The sequence below is a fragment of the Danio aesculapii genome, chromosome 23 (genome assembly GCF_903798145.1).
Source record: "Danio aesculapii chromosome 23, fDanAes4.1, whole genome shotgun sequence".
Classification (NCBI taxonomy): Eukaryota; Metazoa; Chordata; class Actinopteri; order Cypriniformes; family Danionidae; genus Danio; species Danio aesculapii.
Window position 1 is genome coordinate 7,863,622 of NC_079457.1, and position 24,389 is coordinate 7,888,010.

The 24,389-nt window shown below is 38.7% G+C and overlaps 1 protein-coding gene across 1 annotated transcript in view; it reads right to left on the bottom strand.

Annotated features, from left to right (window-relative positions):
• Positions 1–21,912, bottom strand: part of ghrhrl (growth hormone releasing hormone receptor, like) — a 44,083-nt gene extending 22,171 nt beyond the window's left edge. Inside the window, exons 1-8 of the mRNA XM_056449581.1 lie at positions 21,892–21,912; positions 19,713–19,742; positions 17,372–17,480; positions 13,329–13,436; positions 11,182–11,262; positions 9,393–9,519; positions 5,693–5,825; positions 3,189–3,342 (exon numbers count right to left, since the gene is read on the bottom strand). Coding sequence (XP_056305556.1) covers positions 3,189–3,342; positions 5,693–5,825; positions 9,393–9,519; positions 11,182–11,262; positions 13,329–13,436; positions 17,372–17,480; positions 19,713–19,742; positions 21,892–21,912 — 763 coding nt within the window. The remainder of the gene's footprint in view (positions 1–3,188; positions 3,343–5,692; positions 5,826–9,392; positions 9,520–11,181; positions 11,263–13,328; positions 13,437–17,371; positions 17,481–19,712; positions 19,743–21,891) is intronic.
• Positions 21,913–24,389: the final 2,477 nt, after the last annotated feature.

The following is a 24,389-nucleotide window of genomic DNA, read 5'->3' on the forward strand; positions in this document are numbered from 1 at the left end:
GTTCACCACCTGATCTCTCAATGGGGTGGTAGGAACCTGGGGCACAAAGCCAGGCCATGATCTCTGGATGACCTGAGAGTAAGCCGGCCCGATTTCCAAGCACGATTCGCTGACCGAAAATGCCTTCAAATCCCAGACTCTGTTGAACGATGCTAACACGATCAGCAGAGCTGTCTTCATTGACAGAATATTAAGAGATACCGAATAAAAAGGCTCGAATGGATCTCTCTGCAGACCCCCAAGGACTACAGAGAGATCCCAAGAGGGCATGAGAAGGGGGCAGGATGGATTTAATCACCACGCGCCTCTGAGGAATCGGATGATTAGCTTATGCTTCCCCAGCGTGTTGCCATCCACCATGTCATGATGAGCGGAGATGGCAGCCACGTAAACCAATGTGAAGGGTGACAGCCTACGCTCCAGCTTATCCTGAAGGATAACACAATGCTAATCAGGCAAGTTTGGGGGTCTTCTCTGTGAGAAGCACACCACTCAGAGAAAACGCTCTACTTCAGGGCGTATGCATGCCTCGTAGAGGGTGCTCTAGCCTGAGTGATGGTGTTAACTACCGACGGCGGTAAGTCACCTTAGTCTTCCATGCTCCGTCTATGGACCACATGTGAAGGTTCCAGAGATCTAGGCGCAGGTGCCAGAGGGTGCCCTGTCCCTGAGAGAGGAGGTTTCTCAAAGCAATGCGCCAAAGAGGGGCCGCCGTGAGGAGTGTGAGTTCGGGAACCCAGGTCCGGTTGGGCCAGAGAGGCCCCAGAATGACTTTTACCAGTGTAGATGAATATATGCACAGGTGTGCAGACAGATATGAACCTGCAACAAATTCTTGCACCTTGTTTCTTGAATTAATGGAGCAGTTTGGTTTAATAATTTCGGTATTAATAATAAAAAAGCATTATAAACTAAAATATATGTCAGTTTTGATGAAATGTTAAATTAAAGAGAAGATTGATCTGACTCTTCTCAGCCCTACTAGAGTAGCAGAGACCAGCAGTGGGAAAAACTGAGAATATAAATGGAAACTGAGCAACAGGAGGGTTACACTGTACTTCACTGATTGGAGTCACTGAGAATATAATAGCTGAAAAATAATGGTCTACGGAGCCATAAAGGATGATAGAAATAAGCACTCTAATATACAGTTAGTTAGTCTATCATTACTGCAGAAATAAAACTACAGACATGGAGATCACAACCCTGACATCAAGCAGATACATTATCATGCAGTACACACACGTTTATTCAGAAGTTTAGGGTTGGTAAAGTTTTCTAATGTTTCTGAAAGAAGTTATTTCTGCTCATTAAGCATACATTAAAAAAAAAACAATAATGATTTTTTATGCTAATTAATCCTCATTGCCTGCAGGCAACAGAAACAACACTAAGAAAAACTAAGAAACAAACATATTAAAAACAATTAATTGGCAACCTTTAGATTTTTGTTGTAGGCAAGACTCTCTTTTGTTTAATTATTTATGTTAAAATATCATCCTGTGATGCAGAAATTTTATTTTATTTAATTTTTATTAAGTTCATTTTTGTTTGGTGAGGGGGGGGGGGGGGTGTTGGGAGAAAGAGAAAGGTCAAAGGAAATGCATTTTTTTAAATGATATATTTACAACAGATTTCATATATTCAAGACTTGTGTCAGTATATATACTGATGAAGATGAAGTCTTGTCGTCAATCCCAGTTGTAAGAACAACAAATAATAACTTGGCTTCTAGTTGATCATTTGGTAGATTTTTCTGATGAATCATCTGTTGAACTGCATCCCAATACCCCACAAATACTGCAGAAGACCTATTGGAACCCACATGGATCCAATATTCTCCCAGATATCCGTCAAGTTTGGTGAAGAAAAAAATCATGGTTTGGGGTTACATTCAGTATGGGGGTGTGCGAGAGATCTGCAGAGTGGATGGCAACATCAACAGCCTGAAGTATCGAGACATTTGTGCTGCCCGTTACATTACAAACCACAGGAGAGGGCAAATTCTTCAGCAGGATAGCACTCCTCATACTTCAGCCTCCACATCAAAGTTCCTGAAAGCAAAGGTCAAGGAGCTCCAGGATTGGCCAGCCCAGTCACCAGATATGAACATTATTGAGCATGTCTGGGATAAGATGAAGGAGGAGGCATTGAAGATGAATCCAAAGAATCTTGATGAACTCTGGGAGTCCTGCAAGAATCCTTTCTTTGCCATTCCAGATGACTTTATTAATAAGTGATTTGAGTCATTGCAGAGATGTATGGATGCAGTCCTCCAAGCTCATGGGAGTCAGACACAATATTCATTCTGTTTCCACTGCAGCATGACTTTATATTCTATACTGGACATTATTTCTGAGACTATTCAAAAGACTTTTGTCTAAGCAAAGTCAGACCATACTGTCTTAATTAAACCATAAAAAAATCAAGCCATGATCATATTTTATTTTGGTCAAACAAGCGTAATCTAGAGGCTTTTGCCTTTCATATAAGTCACTTCTGACACCAAATGATCAACTAGAAGTCAAGTTACTAATTGTTGTTCCACTGCATCTACATGCAAACTAATTCTCATTACATTATAAGTAGACTGTTAGGTTGGGGTTAGTGTTAGTATAAGTTGACATGGACTTGCAAAGTTTCTTATAGTCAGTTAAATGTCTGTGGAAGGAGCAGTATCAGCAGATATTAGGCAGACAGTCTACTAATACTCAAATGAACCATCAAAATAAAGTGTTACCATAAAGTCAAGTACTTTAATATAGTTCAAAAACTACATTTTTACAGAAAAATTACATTATTTTATGTGGGGAAAACATTAATAAAAAAGGTATAAGAAACTGAAGCAAATAAATACTATTCAGTCATTAGAGTAAAATATGAATATAGTGTTATTATATTTATATTGGACTTACATTTTTTGTTTAAGGTAAGTGGTTGCAAACTATTTGGGGCTGAATTTAAATAAAGAAAATAAGTTGAACATTACTAAACTTTAATGTGGTTGTTTAAATTCAGCCCATATCAATTGTTTGCAACCTCTTACGTTACAAAATGGGGAAAAATACTATGGAAGTCAATGGCTACCAGTTTGCAACATTCTTCATAATATCTTCTTTTGTGTTCAACAAAAGAAAGAAAGACAAACAGGTTTAAAGTAAGTGAGATATGAGAGCTAAGAATCTCACCCCAGCCCAACAGAGCAAAAGCCCACAGACAGCGGCGTCTGCGCAGAAACACGGACACCAGCAGAGAGTTCAGATACACGGCTTCAACCAGCAGCCAGAAGAAATTAGACATGACGCAATAGTGACAAAACACCACCGCTGCTTTACAGGCCACCTGTGGAGAGACACATATACACACACTGAGAATGATCAACAGGGCACGACGGCAGAAAAACACAGCAGAGGAAGGAAAAAGCAGATGGAGGAAGTAGAAACTCAGCAGGAAGCAAAGGAAGGTGAAATTTTCAAGATGACAAAAAAGTGTATCCAGATTTCTGTGTGTTTAAATACACTACATTTTAAAAGTCAGTCCAAAGGAAACTAAATATGTAAAAATTCTGGTTTTATTTAACAGAAAACGCATAAAGGAATAAAAAAAAGTATATAGTAAAAATATTTATAAAGTTTAAAAAACATTTTCTAAAAATATGAAGCATTTTTTCAACACTAATAATAATAATAAGCAGCACAGGCTCATTATTGATACATACCCCTATACACAGTTCAAGAGTTCACACTTAGCTGATGATTGATAATAAAGCTTGTTTGGCATTCTGAGAGAGCCCTGAGCTTATGAGATCCTCAAGCCCTGGGCTCCCTCCTGAGAGGGGAGTTTGAGCTCAGGTAGATCTCGATGAACTCCTCCCGCTTATTTCTGGCTGACGGATATGGATAACTGAGGAGAGGTGTACTCGCTAAGAGAGGTCTTTAAGATGAAGACTGAGATAAGAAAACTCTGGTTATTTATAGTGAGTTAGGAGTCATCTGATTGGAGAATCAATCATGATGCGGGACCAGCTGTGAACAATCATAAGCACGTGATCCTCTCGAAATTAGTTTATACATAAACTTCACTTCTGGAGAGCACCAAATACGTCCCGGGAGGTAAGTTTTTTGCAGCTTTTGTTTTCGTGAATCCACCATAGGCCGCTCTCGACTGACCAACCTATATTGTTTTCAAAAGCACCGTTTGACCCAATCACCCCTTCCCTAAACCCAACTGGCAGTTTTTTCAAAAGAGCGAATTGACCCAATCACCCCTTTCCTAAACCCAACCGATAATGTTTTCAAGGAATCAATTGACCCAATTACCCCTTCCCTATACCCAACCGACAATTGACCCAATTACTCCTCCTGGTAACAGCCCATTCACATGGAGGTAAGCGGTCAGCTGGTAGCGTGGACAGAAACAGAAGCTGTCGGCAGCATCATATCATATTATATTATACTACACCATACAATACCATACCGTACTACACTACACTACACTACACTACACTACACTACACTATACTATACTATATTACACCATACTGTCCAATACTATACTATATTATCCTATACTATCCTATACTATCCTATCCTATACTATACTATACTATACTATACTATACTATACTATACTATACTATGGTTGCGGCGGCGGGTGTTTATGTCATGTGTTTATGTGTGTGTATATTTGTGAATGTGTGTGGTTGTGTGTGGTTGCTTGTATGTGTGTGTGTATGTGTGTTTGAAAGAGTGTCTGTGTGCATGTTTACATGTTTAGTATAGTATACTTAATATAGTATACTGTGCTATACTATACTATATTATACTTTACTTTGCCATACTATACTATACAATGCAATACAATACAATACAATACAATACAATACAATACAATACTATACTATACTATACTACGTATATAGTAGTACATGTGAGCGTATGAGTGTGAGTGTTTGTGTGTATGGTTGCGGCGGCGGAAGTTTCTATGTCATGTGTTTATGTGTGTGTATATTTGTTATTGGTTGTGGTTGTTTGTGTGTGTGAAAGAGTGTCTGTGTGCATGTTTGTGTTTATGTGCGAGCGCTTGTGTGTGTTTATGTCTATGTGTAAGTGTGTGCATGTATGCGTGTGTGTGTGTATGTATATGTGAGTGTATAAGTGTGTGTATGAGTGTGTGTTGTGTATTTGTTTGTGTGTGAGTGTGTGTGTGTGTGTATATGTGTTAATGTGTATTTGTGGGCATGTGCGCATTTGCATTTGTGTGTGTGTGAGAGAGAGTGATTGTGTGCATGTTTGTGTTTGTTTAGGTATGAGTGTTTATGTGTATGTGTGTGAGTGCTTGAATGGGTGTGTGTGAATGACAGTATATTTGTGCATGTTTGTGTTTGATTGTGTGTTTATGTGTTTGTGCATCCGTGTGAGTGTTTGTGTTTGTGTATTTGTGTATTTGTGATTGTGTGTGTGTGTGTGTGTGTGTGTGTGTATGCATATGTTTGTGTTTGCCTATGTCTGTATGTCCGTGTGTAATTGTTTGTGTGTACGTGTTTGTGTGTGAGTGCTTTTATGAGCATGTGTGAGTGTTTTTGTGTATGTTCGCATCTAAGTATGTGTGTGTGTGTTTGTTTGTTTGTGTGCATGTGTGTGTAGTCAGTGAGGTCAGTATTGTGTCAGGAATCAGCAGATGATGGACTCACAGTAGACAGAGAGCAGTGATCTGTGTCGTCGCTGGAGAACAGCATCACATCTTTGGTGAACACGGCCACAGATTTCAGGATGAAGGTGAAAAACAGCTGCATGTGGATGTAGTTTCGAGTGCAGTGCAGTCGCCTGTCAAATACAACCAACAATAAAGAAAAACGTAATATCCAACCAAGTATTCTGAAATGTACTTCTTAAGCTTAAAGTTACCCCTAAAAGAACCTTAAAGAAGCTTTTTAGATGTTAGTTTCAGTATTAGGGCTGCACGACATTGGAAAAATCTGATATTGCAATCATTTATTTTTCTGCCATAAATATTGCAATATGAATACAGTCTCACGGGATAGTTTAAATAGCTCTGTCTGATGGATTTCTGGGAAGTCTAACCAGTATTCAGGTACAGAAATTGAATAATCACAATGCAAAAGAAAGCTTTTCTTACTTTGCTTTGTCTCGTTTATCCATTGTCAAAAATTCTTACTGCCTTAGTATTTTTAGTTGAATCAAATGATATTTTCTAGTCATCTCAACTTACTTTAGTTAAACTGACTAAACATACAGTATAAAGTTAAACTTTGAATAGCATCGATGCTGAAACGATACAGTTGAAACCAGAAGTTTACATACACTCTAAAAAAGGAACATAACCATCTTTTTTAAAATGTCCGATGGTAAATCATACAAAACCTTCACTATTTTAGGTCCGTTAGGATTACCTATATCATTTACATTTGCTAAATGCCAGAATAGTGAGAGGATTTATTTTTAGAGAATTTTTTATTAATTTCTAGACAGTCAAAAGTTTACATACATTTCCTTGCCATTTTTTTTTAGCTTTGCTTTTAAACTGTAAAACTATGGCCAAATGTTTTGGGTATCCTTCTACAGGCTTCTCACAATAGCTTGCGGGAATTCTGGCCCATTCCTCCTGACAAAACTGGTGTAACTGAGTCAGATTTGTTGGCTGTCTTGCTCGCACAAGCTTTTTCAACTCTGCCCACAAATTTTCTATAGGATTGAGATCAGGGCTTTGTGATGGCCACTCCAAAACATTCATTCTGTTGTCCTTAAAGCACGTTTTTGGCAGTATGCAGTATGCTTCGTTTGGATGATTTGTGGCCAAGTTTTGATGTCTCGAGATGTTGCTTCAGTATTTCTACTTAATGTTCTTTCTTCATGATGCCATCTATGCTGTGAAGTGGACCAGTCCCTCCTGCAGCAAAACAGCCGCACAACATGATGCTGCCGCCCCCATACTTCACAGTTGGAATGGTGTTCCGAGGCTTGTAAGCTTTCCCCTTTGTCCTCCAAATGTAACACTGGTCATTATGGCCAAATAGTTCAATCTTAGTTCCATCAGACCACAGGACATGTCTCCAAATATTAGTCTTTTCCCCCAGTGTAATTTAGCAAATTGTAATTTGCCTTTTTTTGTTGTGTGTTTGCGATTTTCCTTATATACTATTCTACAGTTGTGCCTCCAATTAACTCAAATGTTGTCAATTAGCCAATCAGAAACTCCCAAAACCTTGACACCATCATCTGAGCTTTTTCAGAGGCATAACAATCTTATTGTATGTAAACTTTTGACTTTCAAGTAAAGTTATAACAATTTCTGAAAAAATCTCTCTCTCATTATTCTGCTATTAAACATAACGAATTTGATAATCCTAACTTACTTAATTGTCACATTAACATCAGATTTTTTCTAAATGGCCTTTTTATACAGTGTATGTATACAGTGTACTTCTGGTTTCAACGATATATAGTGGAGCCCTAAACAGTATGTTAGTCTTAAAGATATCTATAATGTAGTGTGCTAAATATAGTGACAAAATTTTCAGTTAGAAGACATAAATCTCCACAGAGTGCAGTTTATCTTTTCTGCCTTAATGGATCAACGGTTTTATTCACGTCGCCTCATACTTCAGTTTCTCATCAAATCCTGACCAATCAAATGCTCTCTAGTATCTCCCATGCCCCTTCAAGATGCTTCGCATTCACTTGGCATTTGATGCGCTTGAACTCAACTATTCTCACTGGCAGAGCTGTGATAAAAATAACACACTATTGGCTGTTTTTTTTAAAGGGGCGTGGCTACTCTTTGTCCAGTCCTCTCTTTATGATTCAGTTGAAATTACGTCAAACATCACATAAAAATTCCAAATTCAAAGCACTTCACGGGACCTTTAAACCTTGTGTTTTGTTCAAACTGGCTACCCTTTCGTTATGTACAACACAGGCTTATTGTGAAAACGTACCCCCGTATAAATTTCTGGAGAGCACAAATTATGTAGACAGAGCTACGTATGGCTGCATTGCGTCTTCAAAACTAACGCTACGAGGCGTAGGGAAGGCGGTGGGCGGGTCAATCTGTGCTCTTGAAAACACTACCGGTTGGGTTTAGTGAACGAGGGTAGGGGGATCGGTCGGTTTGCCAGTCAATCAGTCAGTCAACAGCGGTCTCAGGTGAATTTATGTGAGAACAGCAGGCGTAAATGGCACTAGCGAGAGAAATTTGACATCTGAAAAATCATACACAGCTGCCTCTGGTGGATTCGCGAAACAAAAACTGCAAAAAAAACGTAGCTCCTGGGACATATTTGGTGATCTCCAGAAATGTATATAGGGCAACGTATTCATAATGGGCCTGAGTTGGTTATGTTAGAGGCTGTTTTAGTCTCATTGGCTTCCATTATAATGAGATTTTTGGACTGCAAATCCTTGACACCATATAATCATGCATTCTTGATTGTTGGTGGTTTTCCCTGTTGGGAAGAGGTAAAACTTGTACTAAATTTGAGTGTATGGTTAAAGTTTAAAAAACTTTGAAGCATTTTCCCAAAATATGTTTCAAAATAAGAGTTGTCCCCAGAAATCTTTCCTTTTGCTGAAACACAGAGAAAACTGTGGCCAAATTAAGACTCAAAATCACCCCAGAGTGGCTGCATTTCGTCTTAAAAACGAACACTACGAGGTGTAGGAAAGGCGGTGGGCGGGTCAATCAGTGCTTTTGAAAACACTACCGGTTGGGTTTAGTGAAGGAGGGTGGGGGGATCGGTTGGTTGGTCAGTCAGTCAGTCAGTCAACAGCGGTCTCTGGTGGATTTAGGTGAGAACAGCAGGCATGAATGGCACTCGCGAGAGAAATTTGACATCTGAAAAATCATACACAGCGGCCTCTGGTGGATTCGTGAAACTAAAACTACAAAAAAACGTAGCTCCTGGGACATATTTGGTGCTCTCCAGAAATGTATATAGGGCTACGTATTCATAATGGGCCTGGGTTGGCTATGTTAGAGGCTGTTTTAGTCTCATTGGCTTCCATTATAATGAGATTTTTGGACTGCAAATCCTTGACACCATATAATCATGCATTCTTGATTGTTGGTGGTTTTTCCTGTTGGGAAGAGGTAAAACGTGTAATCTTAATACTAAATTTGAGTGTATGGTTAAAGTTTTTAAAAACTTTAAAGCATTTTCCTAAAATATGTTTCAAAATAAGAGTTGTCCCCAGAAATCTTTCCTTTTGCTGAAACACAGAGAAAACTGTGGCCAAATTAAGACTCAAAATCACCCCAGAGTGGATGAACAGCACACAAGGCTATAATCAAGCATTTTTGTACAATGCTTTGCAGATGGTGAATCTGTTTTTTATTCACTCTACCAATAAGACATCATTGTTAAAGCCCAGTACCTGAAGAGCAGCAGTATAAGCACAGCAACAGAGAGCGAGAGCAGAGACGCTCCATAGCCCACAGTGTAGATCAGCTTCACAGTGGCAAAATACGACTCCTGAGGCACAGATGAGAGCAAATCAATCACTTCAAAAGGTTTAAATAGGACCTTTTATGCAAAAATCACTTTTATAAGGGGTTTAACACAGTTATGGCAACACTCTATGAATATATACAGCTTCTAATGGTAAAAAAGTATTCATTTATTTACTGGAATCACACTTGATATAAACAGTCTGCTGAAACACTTTGATTGACATTCTTCCTTTGCATGTGTCATCAGAAGGGGAAAGCCCCGCCCATTAGTAACCATCTCTGCTTCATTAGCAAAGGATGTTAATCTTGTTTTTGAATCTGCTGCTATGCTGACACACCAAGCGGCAACCTCGATTTTGGGTCATATAGCTATTATTACCCTCCATGACAACTGAGAGGGGGGTGAATTTTTTTATAACTTATCCATTTCCTATATATTAGGTTATATTAAGTTTGCATAATTAAGGGCGTGGCCACTTGAGTGACAGCTAGGTCTCGCTGGTCGCCGTCACTTCACCTCAGCTGAATCCGGCAGATTAGCCACTGATCTCGGCATATTCATCGTATTTTTGTTTTGTTTTATGTGGCTTTACACAGTCAGCTGCCTTTTGGGATTATTTCTTACAATTATCAGATGATATGGGATGCTGTGTGCACTTAATTGTGCTCACAAACCATTCATGTGGCCTCCGTTTCCCATGTGAGTGAAGTTATATACTTGTATACCATCTCTATAAATGTATTTGTTTTATTTAAGAGCATTTATCACTAATATTTTTCTTTAGACCCGTAAAGCACTCCAGAATGTGACAGATTGATTAGCTGTAGGATCTAGAACAGTCATCTGAAGTGTTATCATACAGTGTTATGCCTGGAGTTCATCAATAGTCTTGCATTAATAACACACACTATATTTGAAGTGTTTGGAAGTAATTTGCGTTTTCCTCCTGTAGAAAAACATCATAAGAACAATGTTTAGTGGCTCAATGTATTACAGCAGTGTTTAAAGTCTAAACACTTTATTGATATAGTGTACAGCCAAGTACATGTGGTCAGAACACAAACGAGTCGCAGGTAATAGAGTATTAAGTGTTTCTCCCAAAGTAAAGTCTGTCTGCCAGGTCTAAGCAAAGTGCCAGCGGGCGTCTGTAGCTCCGCCCACTCTCCGCCTCTTTGCCCTTGTTTGGTATCCCGCCGTGGGTGCGATGACGCGCGAACAAAATGGCGACGGTTGGCCGCGCCTACTTGTAGCTTCTTTTGCGCTCTTCAGAAACCTATGGGTGACGTCACGGATGCTACGTCCTTATATTTTACAGTCTATGTGACAGACAGGCATTTCTAGCTCCGCCCTCTTTTAAAAAGAGCACAATCTCATTTGAATTTAAAGCGACAGTCACAAAAACGGCAGAATTAGGATCAAAGCCTAAAAGAAGGCAGCTTCAAAGAGTTAAAAAACATTATTTGTGGCCACCTAATATAACATGGGACTCAAAAATGAAAAAAAGAAGGACATAATTCGAAAAATGATTTGCATTTAAACTGCGTTACACTCGACTTCATCTGTGTTAAGCTGCTTTGACACAATCTACATAATAAAAAACGTAACAGAACTAAAAATGAATTGATTTGAATTAAAAAGTGTCCTTGCTCTTTTAAACATCACTTGAAAAAGTCTTCAACTCTACATATAAATTGCACTGACCTCTGGGATACTGTCCTCAGAGCTGCAGGCCTCATGATAAGGAGGGAACGGTCGGGACCAGCCTGTGACGGTGCAGTTTCGACTCACTACACCTCCAACAATCAAGCACAGGTCAGAAGTCAGTGACAAAAAGCACAATGCGATGCCTGCAAACGGTTTAATATGCTAATGCATTCACCGGCAAATTCATATTAAAGCACAAACTGAAGTTGGCATGTCGTGTGGCTCGCACCGTGTTTATTTTCCTCTTGGGAAGAAGATGCTATGCATAAAATTAGGATGAACTACAGCTGAATGCGAAATGAGATCTGTATCCTTTTGTTTTCGAATCAGAGACACAGCGACAGAGTGATCCTTTAGAGGCCGGCCAATGAAACTGAAGCAGAGTTTCATTTCAGATCTCAGTTCAGTGTTGTTTGGCCAGGATTTAGACTGGGTTTAGTCTGGCGGATCTGTGGAGACGTTATTGCATTGCCAGATATGAAAACCTGCCATTGATTTACAAAAGCTTGAAATTGGAGATGTGTGTTTCGGCCTTTGAGGATTCACGTCGTATTCTCTGGGTAGATGTGTGTGCCGTTCAAACTCACAGGCTGAAACCAACATGTTTTCTCATACAGTGCGTAACATATATGAGTTCACCCCTCCCAAATCTTTCATTTAGATTAATGTGTTCTGTAGGAAGCTCTGTAGGAAGCTTTACAATATAGTTGTGCATTACATTAGATTAGTCAGTACTGAAGTCAAATCTGGAGCTAATTTAACAAAATAACTTCTACATGTAAGGGATTTAAAATATTAAATAAATTATGTAGCAATTATATTTATAATTAATTATGAAGTAATTTAAAATAATAAATAAAGAATGTAAAAAAGAGCAGAATTCGAGAGAAACTAAAAAATTATAACGTTTTGTAGTTTGAAATTCTTTTCCCCAATATTTCGCATGGATTTAAATGCATATCTTTATATTTTAATAAGATGTTTGGTGAATAAAATATTCATTTATTCATTTTCTTTTCGGCTAAGTGCCTTTATTAATCCGGGGTCGCCACAGCGGAATGAACCGCCAACTTATCCAGCACATGTTTCACGCAGCTGATGCCCTTCCAGCTGCAATCCATCTCTGAGAAACATCCATACACTCATTCACAGACAATTTAGCCTACCCAATTCACCTGTACCACATGTCTTTGGACTGTGGGGGAAACCGGAGCACCTGGAGGAAACCCACGCAAATGCAGGGAGAACATGCAAACTTTGTCGCAAAACTTATCACAAAACCAGTTAAAAGTGTCTGAATATTGAAAATATTGAAATAATACTGAAAACTGATATCTGAATAAATATGATTTCCATTGATGTATACTTTGTTAGGATTGGACAATATTTGGCTAAGATAAAGCTATTAAAAAATCTGGAACCTGAGGGTCAAAATAAAAAATTTATTTCTGAGCAAACCAGCTTTAAAGTTGTTTAATGTGTGAATGCATATTACTTATGTATTATACCTAAACACATTAGAAGAAACTATAAAAAAAATAAAACTTCCTGCCTTACTTATTATTCCTGATTTCTGGCTTAAAGGAAAATCTATTATTTTTACCCATACACTATATTTTTGGCAACATAAGACTGGTTTAGTGGTCCAGGGTCACACATAATTTCGTGCAATTACGTTATTAAATATATGAACTAAAATAATGTAATTACTATGGTAATAGCATGCGTAATCCATATTAAACATTTCCATTTATACTGGAACGTCAATTTCTATCAATTTCATTCCAAATCACGATGTTCTTCCTTATCAAAATGTTAAACAAAGTTATTATATAAAGTTAATTATGTTAAATTATGTCTTTGGCGTGTTTTCCTGAGCAACTCATGACTTTAATATTTAAGACTGGAAAAATATTTGCCAATTAAAAATGCTAGTTAAAGGGAAAACACTTTTTTTTTTAACTTGCTAGCGAACATTTTGTGCTAAGTGGAAAAAGTGTTTCCAAAAATCAAAACTCGTTATGCGTCTCAAGCTAATGTATCTTTAAAAAAAATAGTAAGATATTTGTTCAATAAGAAAATAAGACAAAAATACGGTTGCATTTTAAATGTTGATTTGTGCAAAGTTCAGATGTGGTGTGTGTGTGCGTGTTACCAGTGTTGTTCTTGAAGAGAGAGAAAACAGCAGGACAGGGAGAGTGGACAGTTTCACCCACCACAGCACTGGGCCAGCAGACCACTGAATCCCATACTGAAAGACAACCTACACACACAGGGACAGACACACAGTTTGTAATTCATGAACTGTTTTCGACATTGGGACCAAAAAATATAATGTCTGCCGGTGCTGTTATAGGAGTGTGTACAGAAAAACAGATTCAGACTTCGTTATATTGCAGCCATTAAGTATAAGTAGGCCTAAATAAATAAATAAATCAGCAATTACAGCCTTTTAGCCTAAATATAGAGATGTTCAGTGTTTGCTATTTGATAGGACTAAGACAGTCATTAAATAAGCTTTTTCATTTATGTTTTCATTTACTTTGTTATTTACATTTTCGTTGTTGATTATATTTTACTATCTCATTTTATGTCTTAATTATTCATTCATTCATTTATTTTCTTTTCGGGTTAGTCCCTTTATTAATCTGGGGTTGCCACAGCGGAATGAACCGCCAACTTATCCAGCACGTTTTTACGCAGCGGATGCCCTTCCAGCCACAACCCATCTCTGGGAAACATCCACAGACACTCACTCACTCACACTTATACATTATGGACAATTTTAGCTTACCCAATTCACCTATACTGCATATCTTTGGACTGTGGGGGAAACCAGAGCACCCGGAGGAAACCCACACAAACGCAGGGAGAACATGCAAACTCCACACAGAAACGCCAACTGAGCGACAGCACTACCTACTGCGCCACTGCGTCGCCGTCTCAATTATTGTACATAATGATAAATGAGTAACGAAAAATAAGCGAATAATGAAAATAGGCCTAAATAATTATTTATTTAAATTCGGCGCATGGTCTAAAGAGCTTAAGTTGCCTGCTTCATAAAGTTGAATGCTGCTTCATCAAAAGCATAAAAATGAATTGACCTACCTCAAGCAGATCTCTAAGTGAAGTTTATTTATAAACTAATTTCGAGAGGATCACATGCTTATGATTGCTAACGGCTGGATCCGCATTATCCAATTCTCAATGCACCAATCAGACGACTCCTAAGCCACTACAAATACCCTGGGTTACGTACCACCGCTATTTTCATATTGAAGAATCCCCCTTCCACCCCTACTCCTCCTGGTGGCCCAGTGTTTAGCACTGTTGCCTCACAGCAAGAAAGTCTCTGGTTCCAGGCTTTACCAAACCAGCAGATGTTTCTGTGTGGAGTTTGCACTTTCTCCCCGTGCTCACATGGGTTTCCCCTGGATTCCCCGGTTTCCTCCCACCGTCCAAAAACATGCAACTTAAGTTAATTGACCAATCCAAATCGACACCATAGACATGCTCCTAGTAAGTAGTTATCTCTTAAGAGCAATCACTATCTGTTCATTAGCTACTACAGCAGGAGAGTTCTCCAGATCTACCTGAGCTCAAACTCCCCTCTCGCCTTGCAAATGGGAGGGAGCCCCGGACTCGAGGATCTTATGAGCTCAGGGCTCTCTCCCGGGACAGCATGCCAAACAAGCTTAGAATTAATCATCAGCTAAGTGTGAACTCTTGAAAAGTATAATAAAAATAATTTTGCCGGAGGACATAAATTAAGTCTCGCAAGTTTATTTATTTATTTATTTATTTTTATTTTATTTTATTAGAATATACAAAAGGTACAAAATTTGAGATAATGCAAATACAAAGAAAATGAAACAATAACAAAAATACAAAAAACAACAACAATACAATCAAGTACCGGCAGGTGCGTGCGTTTGTGTGTGTGTGTGTGTGTGTGTGTGTGTGTGCGCGTGTGTGCATGTAAAGGTAACTTGGTAAACAGGTCAGAGTACATACAAAAGGAAAAATAACAGTCACTAAATGAAGCAAGTAACTTATATAAGGAGTGACAACAATGCTAGTGATATAATGATAGCAATAATGACAGTAAACAAGCAAGAAAGGACAACAGTAATAATCATTAACAACAACCACTACAATAATAAAAATAATATAATAAAAATAAATCCCAAGTACTACACCAACTACTACTACTACTACTACAGAGAGTTTCTAATGCTACAACTATTACTACTGCTACTACAGCCACAACCACTACTACTCGCAAGTTTATTTTTATTAATTTAGTTTCAGTTCAGTTCAGTTTTTTTGTCAAAACGTCAGTGTTCTCCTTTAAAGTATAATTGTTGTTTTGTTTTTTTTACTTGGTATGGCTCAGTATCTTTTGTATTTTAATTTCAATTTCAGTCACCTTGCATATGCGTGTGAAATATAATGCACGCACAACCGCGTACACAGACATTCACACACATACACACACACATACTCCCTCTCTCTCGCACGCGCTCTCTCTCTCACACTCACACAACACACACACACACACACACACACACACACACACAAACACACACACACACACACACACACACACACACACGCACGCACACACACACACACACACACACACACACACACACACACACACATAATCATATAAAGAAATCATTGCATGTTTTGTGTGTGTGTGTGTGTGTGTGTGTGTGGCTCAGCTAGAGCTGCTCTTTTTCAGTCTAGTTTGCTGTTGGATCAGCACTAAACATCTGTGCATGTGAATCTAATTGCCAAAGACGACGTCCCATCCAATCCTCTGAGAAACGCACACGCATTGCAGGATCTGCATTACAATGCGTGCGATCCCAAATTAACCTCTGTCTCTGAATGTCACTGACAGCTTATGACAGCGTACAGAGATGTGCAGAGGTGACATCTCACAGGTCTGAGACATTTTCTGTAGGTCATTTACATTGAAAACACATCTCAAAAGGTATTAAAGGTCCTGTGAAATTAAATGTTAGTATCAGTATTGTTAGTTTTAAGAATATCTATAAGCTAGTGTGCTCCAAAACACTGACAAAATCTGCATTTAGAAGATATAAACCTGATATAAACATCCAAAGCTTGTAGTTAGTCCCTTGCGACTAAATGGATCAGCGGTTTTTATCTTGTCATCACATACTTCAGTTTCTCATCAAATCTATCTACCTACACTACCTGACAAAAGTCTTGTCGTCGACCCCAGTGTAAGAGCTACACATAATAACTTCATTCTAGTTGATCATTTGCAAAAGTGGCAAATTTTTCTGATGGTCTTCTGCTGCTGTAGCCCATCCGCCTCAAGGTTGGTTTGTGCAGAGAGATGCTCTTCTGCATACCTCGGTTGTAATGGTTTTTCTGTAATGGTTTGAGTTACCTGTTTTTTGGTTACCGAGTTGCCTTTCTATCAGCTCAAACCAGTCTGGCCATTCTCCTCTGACCTCTGGCATCAACAAGGCATTTGCCCCCACAGAACTGCCGCTCACTGGATATTTTCTCTTTTTCAGACCATTCTCTGTAAACCCTAGAGATGGTTGTGCGTGAAAATCCCAGTAGATCAGCAGTTTCTGAAATACTCAGACCAGCCCATCTGACACCAACAACCATTCAAAGTCACTTAAATCACCTTTCTCCCCCATTCTGATGGTTGGTTTGAACTGCAGCAGATTGTCTTGACCATGTCTACATGCCTAAATGCATTGAGTTGCTGCCATGTGATTGGCTTATTAGAAATTGGCGTTAATGAGCAGTTAGACAGGTGTACCTAATAAAGTGGCCGGTGAGTGTACAATGATGGTTTGTTCTGTTGACAATAGGAAAAAAATTGCAGGGGGCTAGTAATACTGACCTTAAAATCTTTTTTTTTTTTTTTTTAAATAAAAACTGCTTTTATTTTAGTCTAAAGACTTTTTCTCCAGAAGAAAAAATATTACAGGAAATACTGTGAAAAATTAGCCTGAATCACTTATTTTCTAATGAGACTGTGTTGGAAACGAAGCTACACTTCAGACTCTATGAAAGTATACGAAAAAAATCAGCTATCTCATTAGCTCTCAGTGTAATCTCAGCGCTGTTTATCGTTCACCTGACATCCTGCACACAAACATCTTCATCATCTCATCAGGAGCTGCTGTTTATTTGTACCTGAGGAGCTGCTGAGGTTCCCCAGATCTGTGATCTCTCGCAGACACCGCTGTTCATCTCTCGCCAGCTGAAAGATATATTCACACTCGGGATGCAAACTACACAACACCTGCCGAGACACAGAATTAAATGAGTGAGCGATGCATGGAAATGCGGGTATATACGCATACACATCCAGACACTCGACAGAAATTACAATCAATTGTGGACGCAGTTCTGACCCACTTTCCGGAAGAAAAAAGAGATATGAGGCTGTATTCGTGCGGGGCTGTGCTTCTGATTGCATTAGCAGGAAGGTGAAATTTCTTCTTCTCAATATATGGTTATTATATGTTATGAAAGACTGATGCTGCGTTTCATTTCAGATAAGCGAACTGGCTTCTATACTGGCTACTAGACATACTGCAGATTATTAAGGTGAAGAAAAAACAACTTTATAATAACTAAAACACTGTAGAAGTATGTCTGCTAATGAACAGTTTTCGCCATCCCCAGGTGGAGGAGTTCAAGTATTTTAGGGTTTTGTTCATGAGTGAGGGAAGGATGGAACGTGAGATTGACCAACACAATCTCACGGCAATTCGTAACTTTTTTTTTAGTGGCTAATTCGTACGAATTCGTACGATCTAATTCGTACAATTTAGTACGATTTGCTCATCCTCCAATGACAGTTGGGTTTAGGGGCGGGGTTAGGTGCCACGCCTCCTTTTTAAAATCGTACCATTTCGTAGGACTGAACTCGTACGAATTAGCCACTAAACTGTCAAAACGTAAAATACTTACATTTTCTCGAGAGATCAGGCTGGATTGACAGGTGGATTGGTGCAGAGGCAGCAGTAATGCGGTCGATTTATTGGTCCATTGTGGTAAAGAAGAAGCTAAGCCGAAAGTAAAAGCTCTCGATTTACTGGTCAATCTGCGTTCCTACACTCACCTATGGTCATGAGCTTTGGGTCATGAGAGAAAGGAGAAAATCTCAGATACAAGCGGCTGAAATGAGTTTCCTTCGCATGGTGGCAGGGTGTGTCATAGTTACTAGCTCAGCTATATTCTTGGCTCTCAGCCCATCTGGCTTAGGTTTAGGTTCACATTCCAGTGATGTCTTTGCTAAATTCTTTTAGTATGGTTATATGGGTTATATGCATTGTCATGATGGTATATTAACTTGATAATATGTTACTCACTCTCCTGAATGCCTTTTACAGATGTACAGTGCATCCGGAAAGTATTCATAGCGCTTCACTATTACTAAACGTTACAGCCTTATTCCAAAATGGATTAAATTCATTTATTTCCCCAAAATTCTACACACAATACCCCATAATGACAATTACACACCTGTCTTTGGGAATTTTTGCCCTTTCCTCTTTGCAGTACCTCTCAAGCTCGATCAGGTTGGATGGGAAGCGACGGTGTACAGCCCTTTTCAGATCTCTCCAGAGATGTTCAATAGGATTTAGGTCTGGGCTTTGGCTGGGCCACTCAAGGGCATTCACCGAGTTGTTGTGAAGCCACTTCATTGATATTTTGGCCGTGTGCTTTGGGTCATTGTCCTGCTGGAAGATGAACCGTCGCCCCAGTCTGAGGTCAAGAGCACTCTGAGGTAGGTTTTCATTCAGGATGTCTCTGTACATTGCTGCATTCATCTTTCCCTCTATCCTGACTAGTCTTCCAGTTCCTGCTGCTGTAAAACATCCCCACAGCATGATGCTGCCACCACCATGCTTCACTGTAGGGATGGTATTAGCCTGGTGATGAGCACTGCCTGGTTTTCTCCAAACATTCACATTCAAAATTGGCATTCACTCCAAAGAGTTCAGTTTTAGTCTCATCAGACCAGAGAATTTAGTTACTGATGGTCTGAGAGTCCTTCAGATGCCTTTTAGCAAATTCCAGGCGGGGAGTGACTTCCGTCTGGCCACTCTACCATACAGGCCTGATTGGTGGATTGTTGCACAGATGGTTGTCCTCCTGTAAGGTTTTCCTCCCTCCACAGAAAAATGCTACTGGGTTATTGATCACCTCCCTGACCTTACTGATCACCTCCCAAGGCCCTTCTCGCCCGATCACTCAGTTTAGATGGCCGGCCAGCTCTAGGAAGAGTCCTGGTGGTTCCAAACATCTTCCACTTACGGATAATGGGGGCCACTGTGCTCATTGGAACTTTCAGAGCAACAGAAAAATTTCTGTAACCTTCCCCAGCCTTGTGCCTCGACACAATTATGTCTCTGAGGTCTACAGACGATTCCTTTGTCTACATTGTTTGTGCTTTGACAAGCACTGTCAACCCTGGGACCTTATATAGACAGGTGTATGCCTTTTCAAATCATGTCCAATCAACTGAATTGACCACAGGTGAACTCCAGTTAAGCTGCTGAAACATCTCAAGAATGATCAGTGGAAACAGAATGTACCTGAGCTCAATTTAGAGCTTCACGGCAAAGGCTGTGAATACTGACGTACATGTGATTGTTCAGGTTTTTTTTTTTTTTCAAATAAATTTGCAACAATTTAAAAAACTCTTTTTTTTTTCACATTGTCATTATGGGGGATTGTGTGTAGAATGTTGAGAAAATAAATGAATTTAATCCATTTTGGAATAAGGCTGTAACATGAAAAAAGTGAAGCACTATGAATACTTTCCGGATGCACTGTATACCTAAATACATTAACTTACATTAACTAATCCAACCTTATTGTAAATATATCATTATTATTTTAGTCTGTAAAATAATAATAAAAAAATGTAAATACAAAATGCAGCCATACGCACCTCTGGCTACATAATTCACGATCTCCAGAAATGTATATAGGGCTACGTTTTCAGAATGTTGCAACTCACAGTGTAATTATCAATTTATGCCCAGTTGATTTATTACATTAAGAACTGCAAACATGTGCTTAAAGTATTCTAAAATATTTTAATCAAATATGCAAATGAGGCATTGCTTCATTAAGGATGCACTAATATGCATACATGTCTATCCAGTTGAATTAAAAAAATCTTGTTAAAAGTTTTTACTGAGGGGGATTTTGGGAATCTCTTTTCATCCCTTTTTGTAAAGGGATGAAACTGCGAACAGCCAGAAGAGAAACACATTTTCACAACGTTTTGTGGAATAAAATGTACATATAATCAGGCAAGAACAAATCCCTCGGTTAAAAAACCTTCAGAATGCAGATTGTGAATAAAGCTGTGCAGTCTGGTGTGTGTAAGAGCTTTATTTATGCCTCAGTGCAAAAGAGAAAACTCATTTTAGGGAAACAGCCTTTAAAAATATGTATCGTAATTCTAATTTATAGATATTAATTGATAATGTGCTTCAAAAGAAACACTTAAAAAGGCAATTTGGATGTTTTCTTTCCACTAGACTGACAAAAAATACAATGGGACACCAAGGGATAAATCTAAGTATTGGCAGGTACATTAAAACCTGTCTGTTTTATCTATGCATGTGTAAAGTTTATATACTACACATTCATTTACTCATTTTCTTTCAGTTTAGGTCTTTATTTATCAGGGGTCGCCACAGCGGAATGAACCGCCAACTTGTCCAGCATATGCTTTACATATCGGTTGCCCTTCCAGCTGCAACACACTACTGGGAAACACCCATACACTCTCATTCACACACATACATTCATTCATTTATTTTATTTTCGGTTTAGTCCCTTTATTAATCTAGGGTCATCACAGAAGAATGAACCGCCAACTTATCCAGCATATGTTTTATGCAGCGGATGCTCTTCCAGCTGCAACCCATCACTGGGAATCACCCACACACTCTCATTCACACAGGTACACTACGGACAACTTAGCCTACCCAATTCACCTATACCGCATGTGTTTGGACTTGTGGGGGAAACCGGAGCACCTGGAGAAAACCCACACGAATGTGGAGAGAACATGCAAACTCCACACAGAAATGCCAACTGACCCAGCCGAGGCTCGAACCAGCGACCTTCTTGTTGTGAGGTGACAGTGCTACCCACTGCACCACCCCTGTTAAATATCATTTAGGAAATATTTCAAAAAAGATAAAAAATTCACAGGAGGACGAATCATTCTGACTTCAACTGCATGAATATATCTGAGATCATGGGAGAGTGTTTCAAATATTAATTGTGTCCACGTAATTGCAGCGCTGCTGATCCAGACGTCAATTAAATATTTCTGTTTCTGTGCCGGTTAATAAAAAGTTATTCTAAGCTGTAGCAGATTTTTGAAAGCGATCACAGTCTCATGGGTTATTCTGGGGAAGCGCTGCCACTGTGCTGGAAATATATTTAGAGGGATTTGTGTTATTGCTCAAGAAGTTTAAAGAAAGCTTTATTTCAACACTTCTGGATATAACAGGTTTAGGTTTTGCTGAAATGATGGCGAACCATTCATCCCTTTCAACGAATTCATTCATTGTCTTTCAGCTTAGTCCCTTATTTATCAAGGTTCGCCACAGCAGAATGGACAACCAACTATCCCGGGATATGTTTTGTGCAGCGGATGCCCTTCCAGCTGCAACCCAGTACTGGAAAACACCCATACCAAATTTAGCTAATCTCACACCACATGTGTTTGGACTGTGGGGGAAACCGGAGCACCCAGAGGAAGCCCACACCAACATGCTGGAAATATTACTCTGTACATTTTTTCCACTGCAAAAAAAGTCAGATTTTGGTGACACTTCCTGAAAATGCTCAAGACAGCACTGTATACTGTTTGCACAGCCATTTGAAAACTACAGTAAAGTTAGACATCACTGCATTTAGTGAGGTATCTGAGTATAAGACACTGATTATGTGTGTTTCACATTTTTACTACATTTGCTCTTTACAGTTCTAATTTATTCACAGCATTGTGCAAAAGAATAAACACCCTTATTTACAACAAACATAAACTACCTTTGAGTAGAGCTGTGCACAACTGTGAACAATAGTGCAGCACATATTGGAACTGAACCTATAACATACACAGCTCTGTGAATCATTAATGAAATTGTTCAATTTAGAAGACATTTTCAGGAAAACAATAAAGATTTAAACATTTTTATAAAATGTGCTTGACAGATTTAGACAACTAGTTTAAGATTTTAGTATGTAATGACTCGAGGACTATTAATGGTAATGAAATGAGAACTATTAGTTTTATATGGGATGACTAGTCAGCATTCACAAGTTTAGTTCATTTGGACTGACATGACATAAGCAAATAATGTTATAAAACAGCAGAGAGTTGTATGAAAGCAGTTGATGCATGTCCAAAAGCATCTGCAATTTGCTGGAAGGAATGAGAAACTGCTACTATGATGTGCACAAATGAATAATTGTTTAGAGAAATGCATTAACTGTTGTGCAAATGTAAACAGTGTTGTGAGAAATGCACCAAAGCCACTGAGAAAAACTGTAATACTGTGTGATTATTTGGCAGAAACATCTTCATTACTGTATGCTGTGGAATATTCAAACACTAAACTGTAAGTAGTGCATTGGGAATTTAAAACTGAAAATATTCAAGTGGTCACTAAATTATTTCCATGTATTCTCAAACAGACAGAAAGACAGATATAGACAGACAGGCAGATAGAAAATCAGACACAGACAGACAGATAAATAGACACACAGACAGACAGATAAATAGACAGACCGACAATAGACAGAGAAATATACAGACAGAAACAGAGATATAGACTGGCAGGCAGACAAACAGACTTGACAGATAAATAGAGAGAGAGATAAATAGATAGACAGACAGGCAGGTAAATAGGCAGAGAGAGACAGATAAATAGAAAGACAGAAAGGTAAATAAACAGAAAGGCAGACAGACAGAAATACAACTAGACAGACAGATAAATGGAAAGATAGACAGACAGATTAAAAGACAGATAAATGGACAGACAGAAAGATATAGACAGACAGAAAGATAGACATACAGATATACAATTATACAGATAGACAGATGGATAAATTGACAGTCAGATAGAGCCAGACGACAGACAGACAGACATATAGATAGATAGATAGATAGATAGATAGATAGATAGATAGATAGATAGATAGATAGATAGATAGATAGATAGATAGATAGATAGATAGATAGATAGATAGATAGATAGATAGATAGATAGATAGATAGATAGATAGATAGACAATAGACAGAGGCAGATAACTAAATAGACAGACAGACAGACGAATAGATGGACGGACAGACAGACAGACAGACAGACAGAGAGATAGAGATAGACAGATAGATAGATAGATAGATAGATAGATAGATAGATAGATAGATAGATAGATAGATAGATAGATAGATAGATAGATAGATAGATAGATAGACAGACAGACAATAGACAGAGGCAGATAAATAAATAGACGGACGGACGGACGGACGGACGGACGGACGGACGGACGGACGGACGGACGGACGGACGGACGGACGGACGGACAGACAGACAGACAGATAGATAGATAGATAGATAGATAGATAGATAGACAGAGGCAGATAAATAAATAGACAGACAGACAGACAGACGAATAGACGGACGGACGGACGGACGGACGGACGGACAGATAGATAGATAGATAGATAGATAGATAGATAGATAGATAGATAGATAGATAGATAGATAGATAGATAGATAGATAGATAGATAGATAGATAGATAGATAGATAGATAGTTAGACTGACAAGTAGACAGACAGATAAATAGACAGAGAGAAAGCCTTTCCTTTCAATATTCTTGGCTCTAAAACAGAAGTGAACAACAGCTGAAGATAGAAACACAGCCTAAATATATTTGTATGTGTTTATTATGATACACAGAGTAACTTTCTGAGCAGTGTTGCTGAGCACTAGAGATGTTGCTTGCTACCATATTGAGAACAGACAACACAATTGTCTCCGCATCTGTTTTTCCTCATTAGTTCTCCGGGGTCTCACCTAGCTGACCACAGACACGCAAAGTTGTCCGGCAGCAATGCTCTAACAGTTATTGAGCGTATTATTTCATGAAAACTTCTAAAC